General features: G+C 33.2%; 3 protein-coding genes across 3 annotated transcripts; all 3 read right to left on the bottom strand. All coding sequences in view use genetic code 12, as the record gives it.

The window, feature by feature from the left end:
- Positions 1-112: 112 nt before the first annotated feature.
- Positions 113-1,946, bottom strand: RJT21DRAFT_128413 (uncharacterized protein; the record flags this gene model as incomplete). The annotated part of the gene is made up of 1 exon (XM_064882917.1): positions 113-1,946. The coding sequence occupies one exon, from the start codon at positions 1,944-1,946 to the stop codon at positions 477-479; it is 1,470 nt and encodes a 489-aa protein (XP_064736280.1). The 3' UTR covers positions 113-476.
- Positions 1,947-3,523: 1,577 nt separating this feature from the next.
- On the bottom strand, positions 3,524-8,827 carry RJT21DRAFT_122774 (putative ubiquitin-protein ligase). The gene has a single exon (XM_064882504.1). The coding sequence runs from the start codon at positions 8,581-8,583 to the stop codon at positions 3,595-3,597; it is 4,989 nt and encodes a 1,662-aa protein (XP_064736279.1). The 5' UTR covers positions 8,584-8,827; the 3' UTR covers positions 3,524-3,594.
- Positions 8,828-10,611: 1,784 nt separating this feature from the next.
- On the bottom strand, positions 10,612-12,207 carry RJT21DRAFT_116004 (uncharacterized protein; the record flags this gene model as incomplete). The annotated part of the gene is made up of 1 exon (XM_064880386.1): positions 10,612-12,207. One exon carries the CDS (start codon positions 12,205-12,207, stop codon positions 10,612-10,614), a length of 1,596 nt encoding a protein of 531 aa, XP_064736278.1.
- Positions 12,208-15,167: the final 2,960 nt, after the last annotated feature.

Here is a 15,167-nt window from a genome sequence, read left to right as displayed (position 1 = left end):
TTTCTGCTGCGACATATTCAAATGTCGTCTAAAAATCTACTAATTTTATTAATAGTTTGATGTATCAATAACTGGATTTTTTATGTATTGTAGAGTTATGTATTGTAGACATAGCCTGATTATGTAAAGCTTCTATATGTCAAAAATAAATCAAGTTATCCCTAAAAGCTAGAGTTTTTGTCTTAAAAAGAAGAAATCTAAACTAATTGCCTTACTTGGTTATAATACAATCTTTTAGCTTGGTTTACTATAATACAGAGGCATTAATGTTGGAAAGAATAGATGAAAGTGTTTATGTTTAGTACAATCCTATAGTTTAACCAATTGTAAAACATAATAGTTTTTCTAGTATATATTAAAACATAAACATACTTTAAACTTAAGAATATTAAGCTCAAGGTAATGAAATTAAACCAAAAATATAAAAGAATTGGAGAGGTAATCCAGAGAAATACCAAATAGGTGTAACACCAATCTTAGAAGCATGTTGCCACCAAAAAGAAAGCAGAAATAACCAACAGAACTTCAATAATGAAAGTCGATGGTATAAGCAAAGCATTTGCTTTTGCTTCATACGCAACAAAACTCTTACCGGATGGATCAGGAAAGGAAGTTTGAGTGTCACTACCAACTTTTCTCTTTTTAATACCGACATTAGTCACGTCAATGTCGGTTGTACTTGTCGAGTAACTTGTTCTGTCATCATCTGAAGAGTAAGGGACATATTCTACCACAGTCGCTGTACCATCAATTGGATCATACTCAGTAGTGTAACTTGTAGTATCACCAGTCCAGGTATCAGTCACATATAGCTTTGGATAAGGCACATATTCTACCACAGTCGCTGTACCATCAATTGGATCATACTCAGTAGTGTAACTTGTAGTATCACCAGTCCAGGTATCAGTCACATATAGCTTTGGATAAGGCACATATTCTACCACAGTCGCTGTACCATCAATTGGATCATACTCAGTAGTGTAACTTGTAGTATCACCAGTCCAGGTATCAGTCACATATAGCTTTGGATAAGGCACATATTCTACCACAGTCGCTGTACCATCAATTGGATCATACTCAGTAGTGTAACTTGTAGTATCACCAGTCCAGGTATCAGTCACATATAGCTTTGGATAAGGCACATATTCTACCACAGTCGCTGTACCATCAATTGGATCATACTCAGTAGTGTAACTTGTAGTATCACCAGTCCAGGTATCAGTCACATATAGCTTTGGATAAGGCACATATTCTACCACAGTCGCTGTACCATCAATTGGATCATATTCGGTAGTGTAACTTGTAGTATCACCAGTACAGGTATCAGTCACATATAGCTTTGGATAAGGCACATATTCTACCACAGTCGCTGTACCATCAATTGGATCATACTCAGTAGTGTAACTTGTAGTATCACCAGTCCAGGTATCAGTCACATATAGCTTTGGATAAGGCACATATTCTACCACAGTCGCTGTACCATCAATTGGATCATACTCAGTAGTGTAACTTGTAGTATCACCAGTCCAGGTATCAGTCACATATAGCTTTGGATAAGGCACATATTCTACCACAGTCGCTGTACCATCAATTGGATCATATTCGGTAGTGTAACTTGTAGTATCACCAGTACAGGTATCAGTCACATATAGCTTTGGATAAGGCACATATTCTACCACAGTCGCTGTACCATCAATTGGATCATACTCAGTAGTGTAACTTGTACTATCACCAGTCCATGTGATGACTTCATTGGCCGTAGAATAAGGTAAAAACTCATCTACAATTACTCCATCTGTAACCCCACCATCAAGAACAACAATATTTGTAGTATAACTGATCGTTGAACCAGTCCAAAAGCCGGTATAAGTAACCGTATTATAAGCAGAAACCAGCAATGGAAGTAAGATCCATAAGTTTATCAGATGTCCAATTGAAACCATCATGATGTTTGACTAGAAATACGGCAAATTGATCGTATGTGGATCTAGGGTTATATATATACAAGAAATTGGGAGACTAAACTTGTTGTGCCATAGGGGGTATGGTTAGGTGAGGCGGCTCTATTTCCATATATGGATGTAAGAGACTTGATCGCAGTAATTTTGATTGTGTCATATGCGTAATTATTGCTAAAAGCTTAAAAAATAAGCGATTTTTGGAGATCAACATATTATTTTATAGTGCAGTGCAATTCTACCAAAGATTGATACCTCAATATATATTTTGAAGCTAATAAGGACTCAGTTAATCAATACTAAGCAGGAAACTATTAAGTTCAGTGCTTCTCCAATTCTATACATAAAATAACTTTGAAGGAGGCATGATTCCTTAACAGTAAACAGTCGGTCATACGATAGACAGAGACAAGAAATGGGACATACATTCTTTTGTGTTCAATTACCTTCGAAATATATAATTATTCACAAATTTGTACATACTCCCAAGAGGTCTTTTACAATCTTTATATTTGTCCATATTTTCATGAAGACTATTTACCTTCGTAGAAATACTCAGCGAGTTTTGATAAGTTACGCAAAAAGGAATTAAGAGAATATTTATGCAAGATAGGGAACATTAGAACAACCGATCAACAGACACTAGAAGAAAAGAAAACAGACTAATAAATCATAACAATAAATTATCAATGTGAGGAATCTTTGTGCTTGAAATGATAAATTCGTATAGACTAGATGTTTCTTGGGCCAAACTTTGAGTTGACGTATATAGAATTCGTGCATATGCAACCATAAAAAAATATGTCAAAAAGCCAAAATGAGATATTTCGTAATTAAAAGTTCCTTCACGAATGCTCATTTTTGTATATATAGAGTTGAATTTTTAAACTGAAGTATTGTTGTATGCATTATTCTTCTAAGCTTTCGAGGAGATCGGTCATTAGCTGGGCTAAAGCTGCTCTTTGTTCAAATACGCAACGCAATTTAATAATTTAGTAACAAGCATTACACAATCATATTTTATAAATCAAATTCTAGGTCTTGCAGAATTTATTTTCTAGCAATCTATGTAACTAAATTTGTCTGCGTGGCATAACTCTATTCTATTTCCATATATATGTTTACTCGGTTATTCTAGCACATAAACACGACATTGCTAAATTGGCCCCTTCCTGTTGTTGTTTTGGATTAACAACTTTCTTAGCAACTTGTAACCAGAAGGGGGGGGGGTTGTTTTTTTGGCTCCCCGTTTATTTAATGTAAGTGGCAATGCAATGTTGTTCGTTCCCCATGACTTCAACATAGGTATGTACAGCAATAATTTGGCAATAACCGTGGGGGAAAATTATTGGTGCTTTGCCAGTTTATTGATGATATCGAGAATATCACGAGTGTCAGGAATTCAAACTCATTGAAATAGTGAAGTTAATAGTCAAGCGGCCAATGCGTTTTTTGAATCTGACAAGAATAAGAAAATATATAAATCGCTAAAAAATAATTATGTACAACTGATTCAACAACTATTAATGTTTATAGACTAGTGTAAATTACAAGGTAACTTAGATGTGTTAATTCCTATTACTATTTGGTAGGTTTACTTACAAATACATTACAACTATAACTCTATATACAACCCCTAAGACAATAAGAAAGCTCCAGCCCCTTCATTGATGGCCTGCAATAATCGACTCTTCATTAAATCTCTCGAAGAATATTTAGGTAACTTCAAGTAATTAGCACAAGTCATTACACTCGGTAAATAATCATCATCTTTTAATCCGCCTTCACCATGTTTTCTAACCACCGTTAATTCTGGTCTAAGAGCTTTGAAACCTCCAATAGGTAATTTAGGAGATCCAGTTAAGAATTGGAGAAATACTCTTCGTTGATCAGGAGTAAATTCCACAAGAATACTAATTAATGATTTTATAGCTTCTGATTCTTTATTATAACCATGATTAGCATTAACTGCTGAAGTTAAAGTATCTACTGACCAATCTTCTTCTGCATTACCAAATAATCCTGCTAATTCAATTGGAGAAAATAAGATTAATGAATTTATAGGAAATACTTTTGAAAATCCATCCATAAATGCTTTAGTTTGATGAATAATTCCACTATAAAGAGTTGCTTCAAGAACTTTAGATACATATAATTCTACATTAGATGCATCTACAGGAATATCTTTACCACCAGGAATTAATTCATAATCAGGATAACCAGGTAATTCAAAATAAATCAGTAAATCTTCAAGTTTAGTACTATTAACATACTTTAAAAGATGATCTAATGAATTAGCTAAATCATTATCAACAAGTCTTAAAGTAGCTAAATTAGCCATTTTCTTTAAATTCCGAGAATTGGATTTTTGAGCTCCATGGAAATTAAATGTTTGTACTAATTTTAAAAATGTTGAATTAAAATTAAAATCAATTATTCGAGAATCTAATAAAGCTCGAGCAATAAATTTACCTAATGAAGAAAAGAAATAAAGTACTTTCCGACCATTTTCACTATTTAATTGAGCTTTATCCATTGGACAAGGAAATAATCCTTGTTTATTAGTAATATATTCATTATGATCATCAGAACCATCATCTCGCCATAATTTTAACATTTTTTTAGAGAATTCCTTAGAAATAGTAGCATAAAATTCTAATGTTGGACCTAAACCTGATCCTACTTCATCAAAGTATTCAATTTCTAATATTCCTGGAGTTGAACCATAAAGTCCAAGAACTTTTACAGCACTTTGTAATATCATTTTTCTTGAAATTCTTACTTTTCTTCTAGTAGGTCTACCTAATTGCACGGCTTGATTAGAATTATTATGATGATTATTCTCTTCAATAGCTTGATTAGTTTTAACTTGCCAATGATGAATAAGTCGAGAATAACCAAATGATGTAGATTGTAAGAAAAAGATTCGAGTTTCTAATGGGAATAAAAATGGAAATTGTTTAGTTACATGAATACTCCAACCTGGTAAAGTTCCACTGGCCACTACTAAAGGTTCTTCTAATTGACGATTTAATTTAACTGTTAATTTCCAATTCATAAATTCACTTTCTCTAATAACATTACCACCAGAAATATTATTTCTAACAAGAGTATTCATTTCAAAAAGTACTTTTAATAATTTTAATATACTAATGGTAGTTTTATCATACAGTTCTAATTCATTCTCACTAACATTAAAATTATAAGTTATAGGTTTACTCTCTTTTGATACTTCAGAACTGATTTTTCTATACTTTATATTATGAATACTAGTCCAAATTCTCAGAGGGTCAATGATTTCATCGGGTCTAGTTTGTAAGGATCGATAGATGGCTCCATAGATAGTGATTTCATTAGGAATTACTTCATCATTAAGGAGAAATTCCAAATTAACTTGATTCTTTCTACTTTCTTCAGGATGAGCTAACTCTTCAAGCATAGAAGCAGGACCCCTTAATCCTAAATCATTTAAATCTTCTACAAATTTAATTCTTTGCTTTAAGAATGCATCAACAGATTTAAAAGTAGCTATAGCATGAACTGATAATATCATACTTTGCATACTTGGAGGTAATTTCTTATCACCTTCATCATCAGAAGATAATTTCAATTTAATTTGTTTAGCCATAACTGAGGTTTGATTTTCATTATGAAATACTGAACCTGTTGTAGTGGTAGTTGGGGTTGTACCTGCAGAAATGATTTCAAATGATTCACATCGAGTTAAAGCTTCTTGTAATTTACATACTAAGAATTGGGCACCTCCCTTCATACGATCTCCAAAGAATACTCCTATAAATGCTTTATAACAATCATTATATTCATAACCAAAATCATAATTATCCGATGTGAATATATGTGCAAGTGAATCAATAATTCCTGAAGATATTAATTCAAAACTTGAGATTTGTTCAGCATTATCAAGAGCAGAATATAACTTTTCCCAGAGTTCCTTCCAAATATCCAAAGAGAAAGTCTTGATTAATTTTTGATCTTGTAAAGTAGTCACAATAGATTCTACTGCCTTCATATGTTCCGGTACACTATCATAAGTGATATTGAATTTGGCATGATGATAGAGAGTTTCTATTGAAAGACAAATACTTTCAATATGACTAAAGATCTTATCAGCTGATAATTCAATCTCATAATCTCGAGTGAATTCTACATCAATAAACTTATTGGTATAACTGGAAGAATATGAATGCATACGAGTACTTTCTGCTTTGGGTGCATTGACTTTCCCCTTAAGACTTTGAAGAATACTAAAGGTATCATTTAAAAGTCCTTCTCTTTCAAACGCCTGAGTAAACGTTACTGGATTGAGTTCCAAGAGTGTCTTGGCGATGATGAGTGATTCGAGAAGAAGTACGTTGGAGTTGAGCTTAGTGCTGTCGTGGGCAGATGACTTGCGGAAGTAGAGCTGGGTTGTTGGATTGCGAGTTTCCTCTTCCTCTTCCTCCTCCTCTTCTTCTTCTTCTTCTTCTTCTTCCTCCTCTTCTTCTTCATCTTCATCGTCCTCTTCTTCTTCATCCTCTTCCTCTTCATCGTCCTCTTCTTCTTCAATGTCTGCCTCCTCATTTACAACTGACTCTCTCTCCATATCAACATCCTCTTGACCATCTGGTTCAATTGCTTCTACAGATGAGAACTCACTCGCAATGATTCCCTTCGAATGATTGGCTACCGAAGCCAAAAGATTCGATATAGCATCTACTTGTGCTGCAGTAAATTGAGCTTTATAACTCGAAGTGGCTATACGATATAAATTAATTAACACTTTCCGTCTAATTTCATAATCCATAGTTGCTTGGAAACTAGTAATTAATAAAGGAAATACATCCTTAACAAATTCATGATACTTATCGGGAATAATCTCATTACTTAAAGTTATTCTAGCTTGATTAAGTTTAGCTCGTTCATCTAAATATTCATAACCTTCATTTAAAAAGGGAGTATCTTTAGATGAATAACTTATAGGAAGTAAATAACCAATTAGATTTAAGAATTGAGAAAGAATCTCCTTTGGAGCTGCCATTAATGCTTCAATAGATATCAGAGCCACCTCCACTACTACAGGATCCATTGAATCTATCAGTTGATTAGGTTTTGATTTGGAATACTTATTAAGGGAATGAATAATGATTTCTCCAATTGAACAATCTTCAATTAAGATTCTAGAGATATCCACACTAATACTACTTAATATAATTAAGGATCGTATTAAACTTAAACATGAACTATAATTTAATGCCACTTTAGAAGATTCTGTATCGGAAACAGAATTCATCGACTTATTACAACTGAAATAAATCGTTTGACTAAGACTTTTCAATAAGGCTCCTTTATTCAGAAACAATTCTTCTAATAAATCTTGCTTTGACTTAAAACTAATAATGATTCGTGAGATAGTTAACCACGCATTCTCTACCACCACAGGATCGGAATGATTCTCAACTACTTGTGCTATATTATCAATAATATCTCTAACCTTAACGAAATTCGATATAGAAATATTCGTACAAGAATTAGATACAATGGATAAACATTTGCGTTGAGCATGAATGGTTAAAAAATCCAAATATAATAGACAAGCTCTTAAACCATCATGAGCTATAATACTATTATGAGATATAGTATCTCTAGAAATCATTTCAAGTGTTTGAAGTGCTTGTTCTGTCAAATCAATATATGTGATTTCTAATAATTTACTACATAATGCTTCTATGGCATGATTATTTAAAGCTTCATGAATAAAATCTTGATTAACTTCAAGAAAATTATAGAGACATCGACAAGCCACTAATTGTAATTCTAATTCTTGTGCTAATACTGGATCTGTCATAATATTAACTAAACTCTTGGCTAATTTATTGGCAGGGATAAGTCTTTCTGCTGTAATCCCATTCATCATTAATAATCGTTCAGATAATTCATTAAGTGTCTCAAGAATAATGTATGTATCGCCTCGTTGATTTAAATTATTGATTAATGCTTCCATTTCCAGATTGTCTCGATTCATTCCACCTCCAAATATAATTCCTCCTCCCATTAATCGTTGAACTGCATCCACAAATCCTTGAGCTCTATCTCCATTATTGTCTCCTCGAGCATTGGTGGCTACGCGGGGAAGGGATCCAAGGGCTCTCAATAATTCGTGTCTAGGATCATCTTCGTCGCCATCATCCTCATCATCTTCATCTCTATCCACTTCCTCTTCCGCATCTTCATGGTCTGCTCCATGGATACCAAAGTTCTGTGCTTGGCCTGCATCCATGATTCTTCTTAGAAACTCCGCAGGTTCGATATTGTCTTCGTCTTCTTCATCTTCTTCATCTTCGTCCTCTTCTTCTTCATCCTCTTCGTCCTCTTCGTCCTCTTCCTCTTCAATATGCTCAACCCCATCCTCATCTTCATCCACTTCTTCGTCCTCATACGCAATATCCTCGTCGTAGAAACTATCGTCACTGGGCCTGTTACTGCCTCGTCTTCTTTGAGCCTGTTCCGATAATCGTCTTAGAGCTTCTGACTCATCATCCTGCGTGTCTTCATACCTTGGACCGGCATTGGCCAAGTAGAGGTCTGGATCCTCCCGATCACTTGACAGGTGACTTTTATGGGACATCTGTGCACTGTACTGTAAAATACTATAGTATACTACACTATACTATTGATTGGTTAGTGATTTAGTTGTTTATTACTAAGTGTGGTAATGCTTCTTCCTGCTTAGTGAGCTAACTTATAGTTAGGCAACTTTTTCTCAGGGTGGTATATGGTCTCAGTAAATTTGTCGCTAATTGGATTACGGTACTGTACTATCTCCCTAAACTCTTCTCGCTATGCCTTTATAACTGTGGAATCACTTAGTGTAGTTTTATAGTTATAGGGAAGTAAAGGATAGTGAGTCCGATATCTCCTGCCTAATTTAGTATGCTTGTGCAGTGACGAAAAAATGGGAGTGTGTGTCGCAAGTGGCAAACAATTGTGACACGCCTAATTCTGCGACAAGTATTTGTCATATTGATTGTCATTAATTGACATACCCAGTGTTACTGAATACTGAGTCAATAAAGGACACTGAATGTACGTATACGTATCTTTTAGTGCCTACTGTAAGTGGTAAGTGGTAAGTGGTAAGTGTATACGTGTAGGTGGATATGTTATCCATACGTGATTTATCACACTGAGTGTATATACACACTGTAAGCATTACTGCTCTTATTAGTGAGCATCTGTGATTAGATCATGCTAATCTAAGTAGTTCAGAAGAGAAGATAATGTACATTCACCTTGGGACTAGAGCTACTTTAATGAATTTCAAGGAATAGGGATCTCTCAAAAAAACAAATGTATATGTAAATAAATAACGGAAATTGATATATTCTATTGACCTGTTACAAGAGTGAAATAGGCATACAAATACTATGCTGAGATACTTACGGAGACACTAACATGTGGTTATTTAAGAAGCCTGCTTTACACCTAAATCGCAAAAGTTTCATTATCAGTTTACGGACTATTCACAAATGGAAGGAACTAGAACAAACAAATGGTTAGAAACCTAATGGTATTTTGACACATGATATTTTCAAAGTAGTGTAAAGAATCACTTAAATAAACTAATTTAAGAAAAAGGGCACCTTAGTAGTCGATTTCACCTTAGAAGTGCTTTTGAATATTCTAGTACTGTGTTAAACGTTTTATTCACACTTCCGAATTCATGGGCACCTCAAGTAATTGAAGTCTGATAACTCCGGAGTTAGATTTACTTACATTATTTCAATATATCCACACACCTCTACTGAGTATGTCATAATCCTTTTGTTTATACAATTCTTTCATGATATAGTCTGTATCATGAACAGAAGCATCAGATGCCGTTAATTTCAAACGTATATCATCTTTTGAAATTGACACATGTCATGTGTTCAGGATTTGTAATAGTTCGTATTGTACCTATAACTAGTTTGTCCTTTAATAATTTCGGAAAGATTCAACCATTCAACATTAGAAAAAAGAATTATGCTAATAAGGTGCAAAAATATTTGGAATAATATAATAACTACAAGTCAAGAAATCACCAACAGATAAGATATGGGGAAAATATAGAGCATAATATTAAATAAGCATATGAATTCAATATGTTTAGCTAGAAATAGTTGCAAAATATCAAATGATGAGCAAAAGCGCAATAAAAGATGAGAATAAAAAATACAACAAAAAAAGAGAATAAAAAAGGGGGCCAAAAAATAATTAGATGCGTAAAAAATATATATCCTTGCGTTTTGTACTACTATAAAAAAGCCATTTTGGGTAGCGACAAGTGTTCGCTGCATTTACATGGGGCTTGGGCGGGTTAAATCTCAAGGTAGAAGGTTTGGGTCAAATACGAAAGGGGACCACAATTCGATAATATAGGTGAACTTGTAGGATTTGAATTGAAGTCAACGATATGGTTCAAAGTGAAAAAGCAAGTTCAAACTCTTAATCCTAATGATCCTAGTACGGATGTAGTAATAGAGGATAGAGCCTCATAAGTTTATATTGTTTTTGGTAGAGGTTTATGATATTCCACATATATAATTTTCGTAACTACATTTACAAAACTTTTTTGAAATTAAGTCATACTGATTCATATATATATATAGTTATGCTAATACAAAAATCTAAAATCTGCAGCTACCTTCGATGCATCATTACCTTGACCTAATTCCTTGGTCCAATTAATTGTTCCTCTTTCAATTCTCTTATTTAATGTCATTAATCTAACTCGTAAAACAACAGCAAATATAATGGCACATAAGATGAATACACAGTTACAAATAAAGGCAGTTAAATATCTTGGGGCAGCACTAGCAGGATATAAATAAGCATTCCAAATAGATGTAGAATTAGAAATACAGTTCATTAATGCAAGTGCAACTGCTCTTTTGGCTGGTGGTCTGGGACAACAATTAGACATCCATGACAATATAATCGTAAATGAACAATATAATGAAGGAATCATTAAACACATGGCAAAATATCTAGCTCCAGTATTTAATGTTGATGCTGAAATTATGAATGATATTAATGCTCCAACTAATGGAATCGATACATGTAAAAATCTTTCTCCAGTTTTATCAGCATGCCTTGACCATATGTAGGTTGCAACAACAGCAATACAATATGGAGGAGCGGTTAAACATAAGGTGACGGTCTTACTGAAATTCAAGGTTTGAACAACGGATGGGAAAAAATTGGTGACACCACAAGCAGCAACTAAGAATGTTAATATAAGTGTTACCAACCAAACCTTTAAATCTTTAACAGCTAATAAGAATCCAGTTACAGTAGATTCTTGAGCTTCTTGATCAGAGTCTGAAGTACCAATATCTCTTTTTAATTTCCATTGAATAATATCCTTTTCTTGTTGATTAAGAAACTTAGTATTAGAAGGATTATCAGGAAGAATAAAATAAGCAAATGGAACCGAAACAACAGTGATAGCACCTTCAATGAAGAATAAGTATCTCCAGGATCTTAAACCTCCTTTTCCATCCATATTATCAATAATACCAGCGGCAATTAATCCACTCCATGCACTACTCATTAATGAACCAGAATAAAGAATAGAATTCCTAAATGAAAGACTCTTCTTGTCATACCAATTAGAAAGAATTGCTAACGCACCACTGAAAAATCCAGATTCAACTATCCCTAATATAATTCTAACTGCTAATAAACCATGATAACTTTGAACAGCACCAGTACATGTAGATATTATACCCCAAACGGTCATAATTGTCGTGATATATAATGAGGGTCTACCTAATTTATTTAATAACATATTGGAAGGAATTTGGAAAGTAATATAACCAACGAATAAAATCGAAATAGCAGTTTGATATTGAGAACCAACCAATCCTAAATCTTCTTCTAATCCACCTAATCTAGCAGAAGCAATATTATTTCTATCCAAATAATTTAAAATATAAATATAAATTAACATTGGCATTAAACGAAGGTCGATCTTTCTGGTTGTTTTTCTATCCAATTCACGTAACTCGTCTTGAGTTAAACCTTGAAGAGATTCAGGAAGATCATAATATTCTAATTCTTCTTCTTGATCTTTTAATGAATTAGTTTCTAAAAATCCAACATCTTGTTCTTGTGTGATTTTTGAATCACTTACCCCTTCAACCTCAATATGAGATATATTTGCTTTGGAGTCACGATTTTCAATATGTGAAGCGTCAACTTTAGACATTATAAGTTAATTTTACTTATAATAATTATACTAGCAATAATTATATTTAATAAAAAAATGATAGAAATGTAATTGGGAATTTATATAAACTATTTATAACGAAAATAAAATTTGACTAAAATTATTGGGGTAATCTGGAGAAATTAATGGGATTTGACTCTAAATGTGTGCTCGAGGCACCTATAGAATCTGTAATTCACATTGTACTCCGTGTCTGGATATCTTCGTATGATTCAGATGGTGTAAATATCCTCCAACAATAATTTTGTGTATTGTTGCGATTTTGGTTATGTTTCTTAAAAAATATTTCTTTAAATCATATCTATTCCATAATTCAGAATTAATTAGAGTTAGTCCAGGCGAGGTGATGATGTTCACTAGAATTGATTAGAATTCAAAAAAAATGGCTTTGGCTTTTATGTTTTTATTTTATCCCTTCTAAAGCCCCCTTAAGTGGAAACTGGCACGGCTGTTAAAGGCTCTCAAGGATTATAAATGAACCGTCAATCCCATTTTCGACCCCTTTAATATGGTTATTATTTGGTTCCCACATTCCCCGCCTTCTTTATTTTGACACGGAGTTCAACATTTTATTTGGAGTACACAAACAATAGCTAATAAAACTGAATTAGCTGTAGCAACTTGACGTTTGATGAATTCAGGTCATATTCTTCCGTACTTTATTTTTTAATTTATTTTTATTCTTTCGAGGTATGCCTTTCAAGAGAGGAGTGAGCCTTTACAATTCAGAAAAATTGGGGGATTTCACTTTTTCCCCCAATTTTCTGTTTTCAGTTGTATATATATAAATTGTAATGTACATTTAATTTAAATTTAAGAAATATTAGAGGAATACGATAGAGAGTATCCTAGATTTGAAAAATCAATAGTTATTCGAAATGATTTCCTGAAATTTGTAATATAATTGTAATTTTGACGGATTCGATGTAATTTCTTGGCCTCATTGTATGTGTAGTAGTTTTTCCAGGTTACCCCGCCCCCACTTTCTATTTTTTTATTTTTATTTTTTTTTGCTCACATAAATGCCAAAACCTTAAATGAAAGGTTGTGTTTTTTATACTATAATGAATGTTAGTTATTAGTCCTAGAAAAATTCGTTAATCTAAATCATTGTTCGCTATAAATTGTAATGTCAGTATTTAGCAATCCTAAATTCTTCTCTGAAGTTAATAATGCAACCGTTTTTTTTATGTAATCCCCACCCCAACCTGGAAAAACTTTCCTAGAAATATAATGTTAATGAATTAAACCGTATATATAGGTTGAACGATAATGAAAAATCAAAGATCTTGATAATATGAACAACGTCCTAGTAATGAATAAGAATTTATTCTTCGAGACCCGGGCCCGGGCACTATGATTGACCTACAAATATAATGTTAAAAAAATGAATGGGTATTACAGTACCTTGTGTGTCTCTAAACTATGTAAGACTTCTTTCAAACCTGTTATTGTTAAATTTAGGAAAGTGAAAGTGCCAAAATTGTTTAAAACTTAGGAAATTAGCAAATAATTAATAAAAAGTTTTATAATCATTTTGGATAGTAGTATGATAAACAATATTAATCGTAAATGGCAATTTATTTCCAATTGTCAAAAATGAGAAGATGTATCATAGAATGTTTCACGATCAAAACATATCACCACATGTAATTTGACCCAACTCCAACCCTTAAAACTGAAAAAAAAAGCCCTCAAACAACCCCTTGAAAAATAATAGGATAGCAGCATTCTTAACACGGCACATTTTGAGAAATAACCTAAACCAAACAGTCGGGACAAAACACCCTTAAATCACCATCCACCATAGCCTACAAAACAATAAGTTAGCAGCATTCGTAACAGCATTAGTAACACAGCACATTTTGAGAAATGACTTAAACCAAACAGTCGGGACAAAACATCCTTAAACCACCATAGCCTACAAAATAATAAGTTAGTAATCAGGATTCATAATACAGTACAATCTATCCTTCTGGACCCTTTAATCACCAAACACTCTGAGAAATGCCTTAAACCAACCTAGTCGAGACAATAATGAATTTTAGAGTAAAATATAATTGAGTATTCTATATTCAACTCCACATAACGTTGCTTTCAAAACTATTTTCTTACTTTCACAAACTTCATCTTCAATCTGTTGATCGTAAGAATTAGAATTTCTGTATAGTTCTTTGTCGATTGAATCTTAGATTTAGATTACCAATCAGACGTGATAATTTCCAGGGGAAACCACCCGCCTAGTCTTAGTGGCTGATACGACAGTACCAACCTTCCCTACTAAGTGAAGAAGAATCAATCACCAAATTCTACGCTGTTTAACTTTCGGTTCCCTCTCCAGCCAAACCTCTAGCAATGACCTCCGTACTTAAACTATAATCCCCTGCCAAAGGAATCATAGTCGTTTCCGAAAGGTTATCACACGAACATGGATCTCTTTTGCTCCCTCACTATAGTAAATCACAAGACATTCTGGGCTGGGACTTCCAGTATATCCTAAACTTAACGACCACGACATCCGATTCGGAAAGATCAGTAGAAAATAGCTATCCCGCAAGCTAGTTTTATTGGATACATCATAGACCAATTGAAAATAAAGAATGATATTGAAATAACTTAGGAAGTGGTTGTAGTATAACTAATGATATGAATGGTTGATTTAAGATATGGTCATGATGAATATGATTGACTTGAAGGAAGAGCTACGGAGAATGGATGTGAAATATTTTGGCTGTAAAAATTTAAACGCTGTAGGGTATCGAGTAAAGTAAAGTAAAACGAATCACATGACGTATCACGTTTATAAATATACACTAAAAGAATTCAAAAGGAGTTAAAGATTGTATGAGCTACTAAATTATTTAAATATAACTACAAGTAAAGGATTACTAACTATATGCTTAGCGTTATGATTATATACTTAGTCTACTATATGTAAT

The sequence above is a fragment of the Scheffersomyces amazonensis genome, assembly GCF_036850825.1.
Source record: "Scheffersomyces amazonensis strain UFMG-HMD-26.3 chromosome Unknown RJT21scaffold_7, whole genome shotgun sequence".
Taxonomy (NCBI): Eukaryota; Fungi; Ascomycota; class Pichiomycetes; order Serinales; family Debaryomycetaceae; genus Scheffersomyces; species Scheffersomyces amazonensis.
This window is presented reverse-complemented; position numbering and strand designations above follow the sequence as displayed.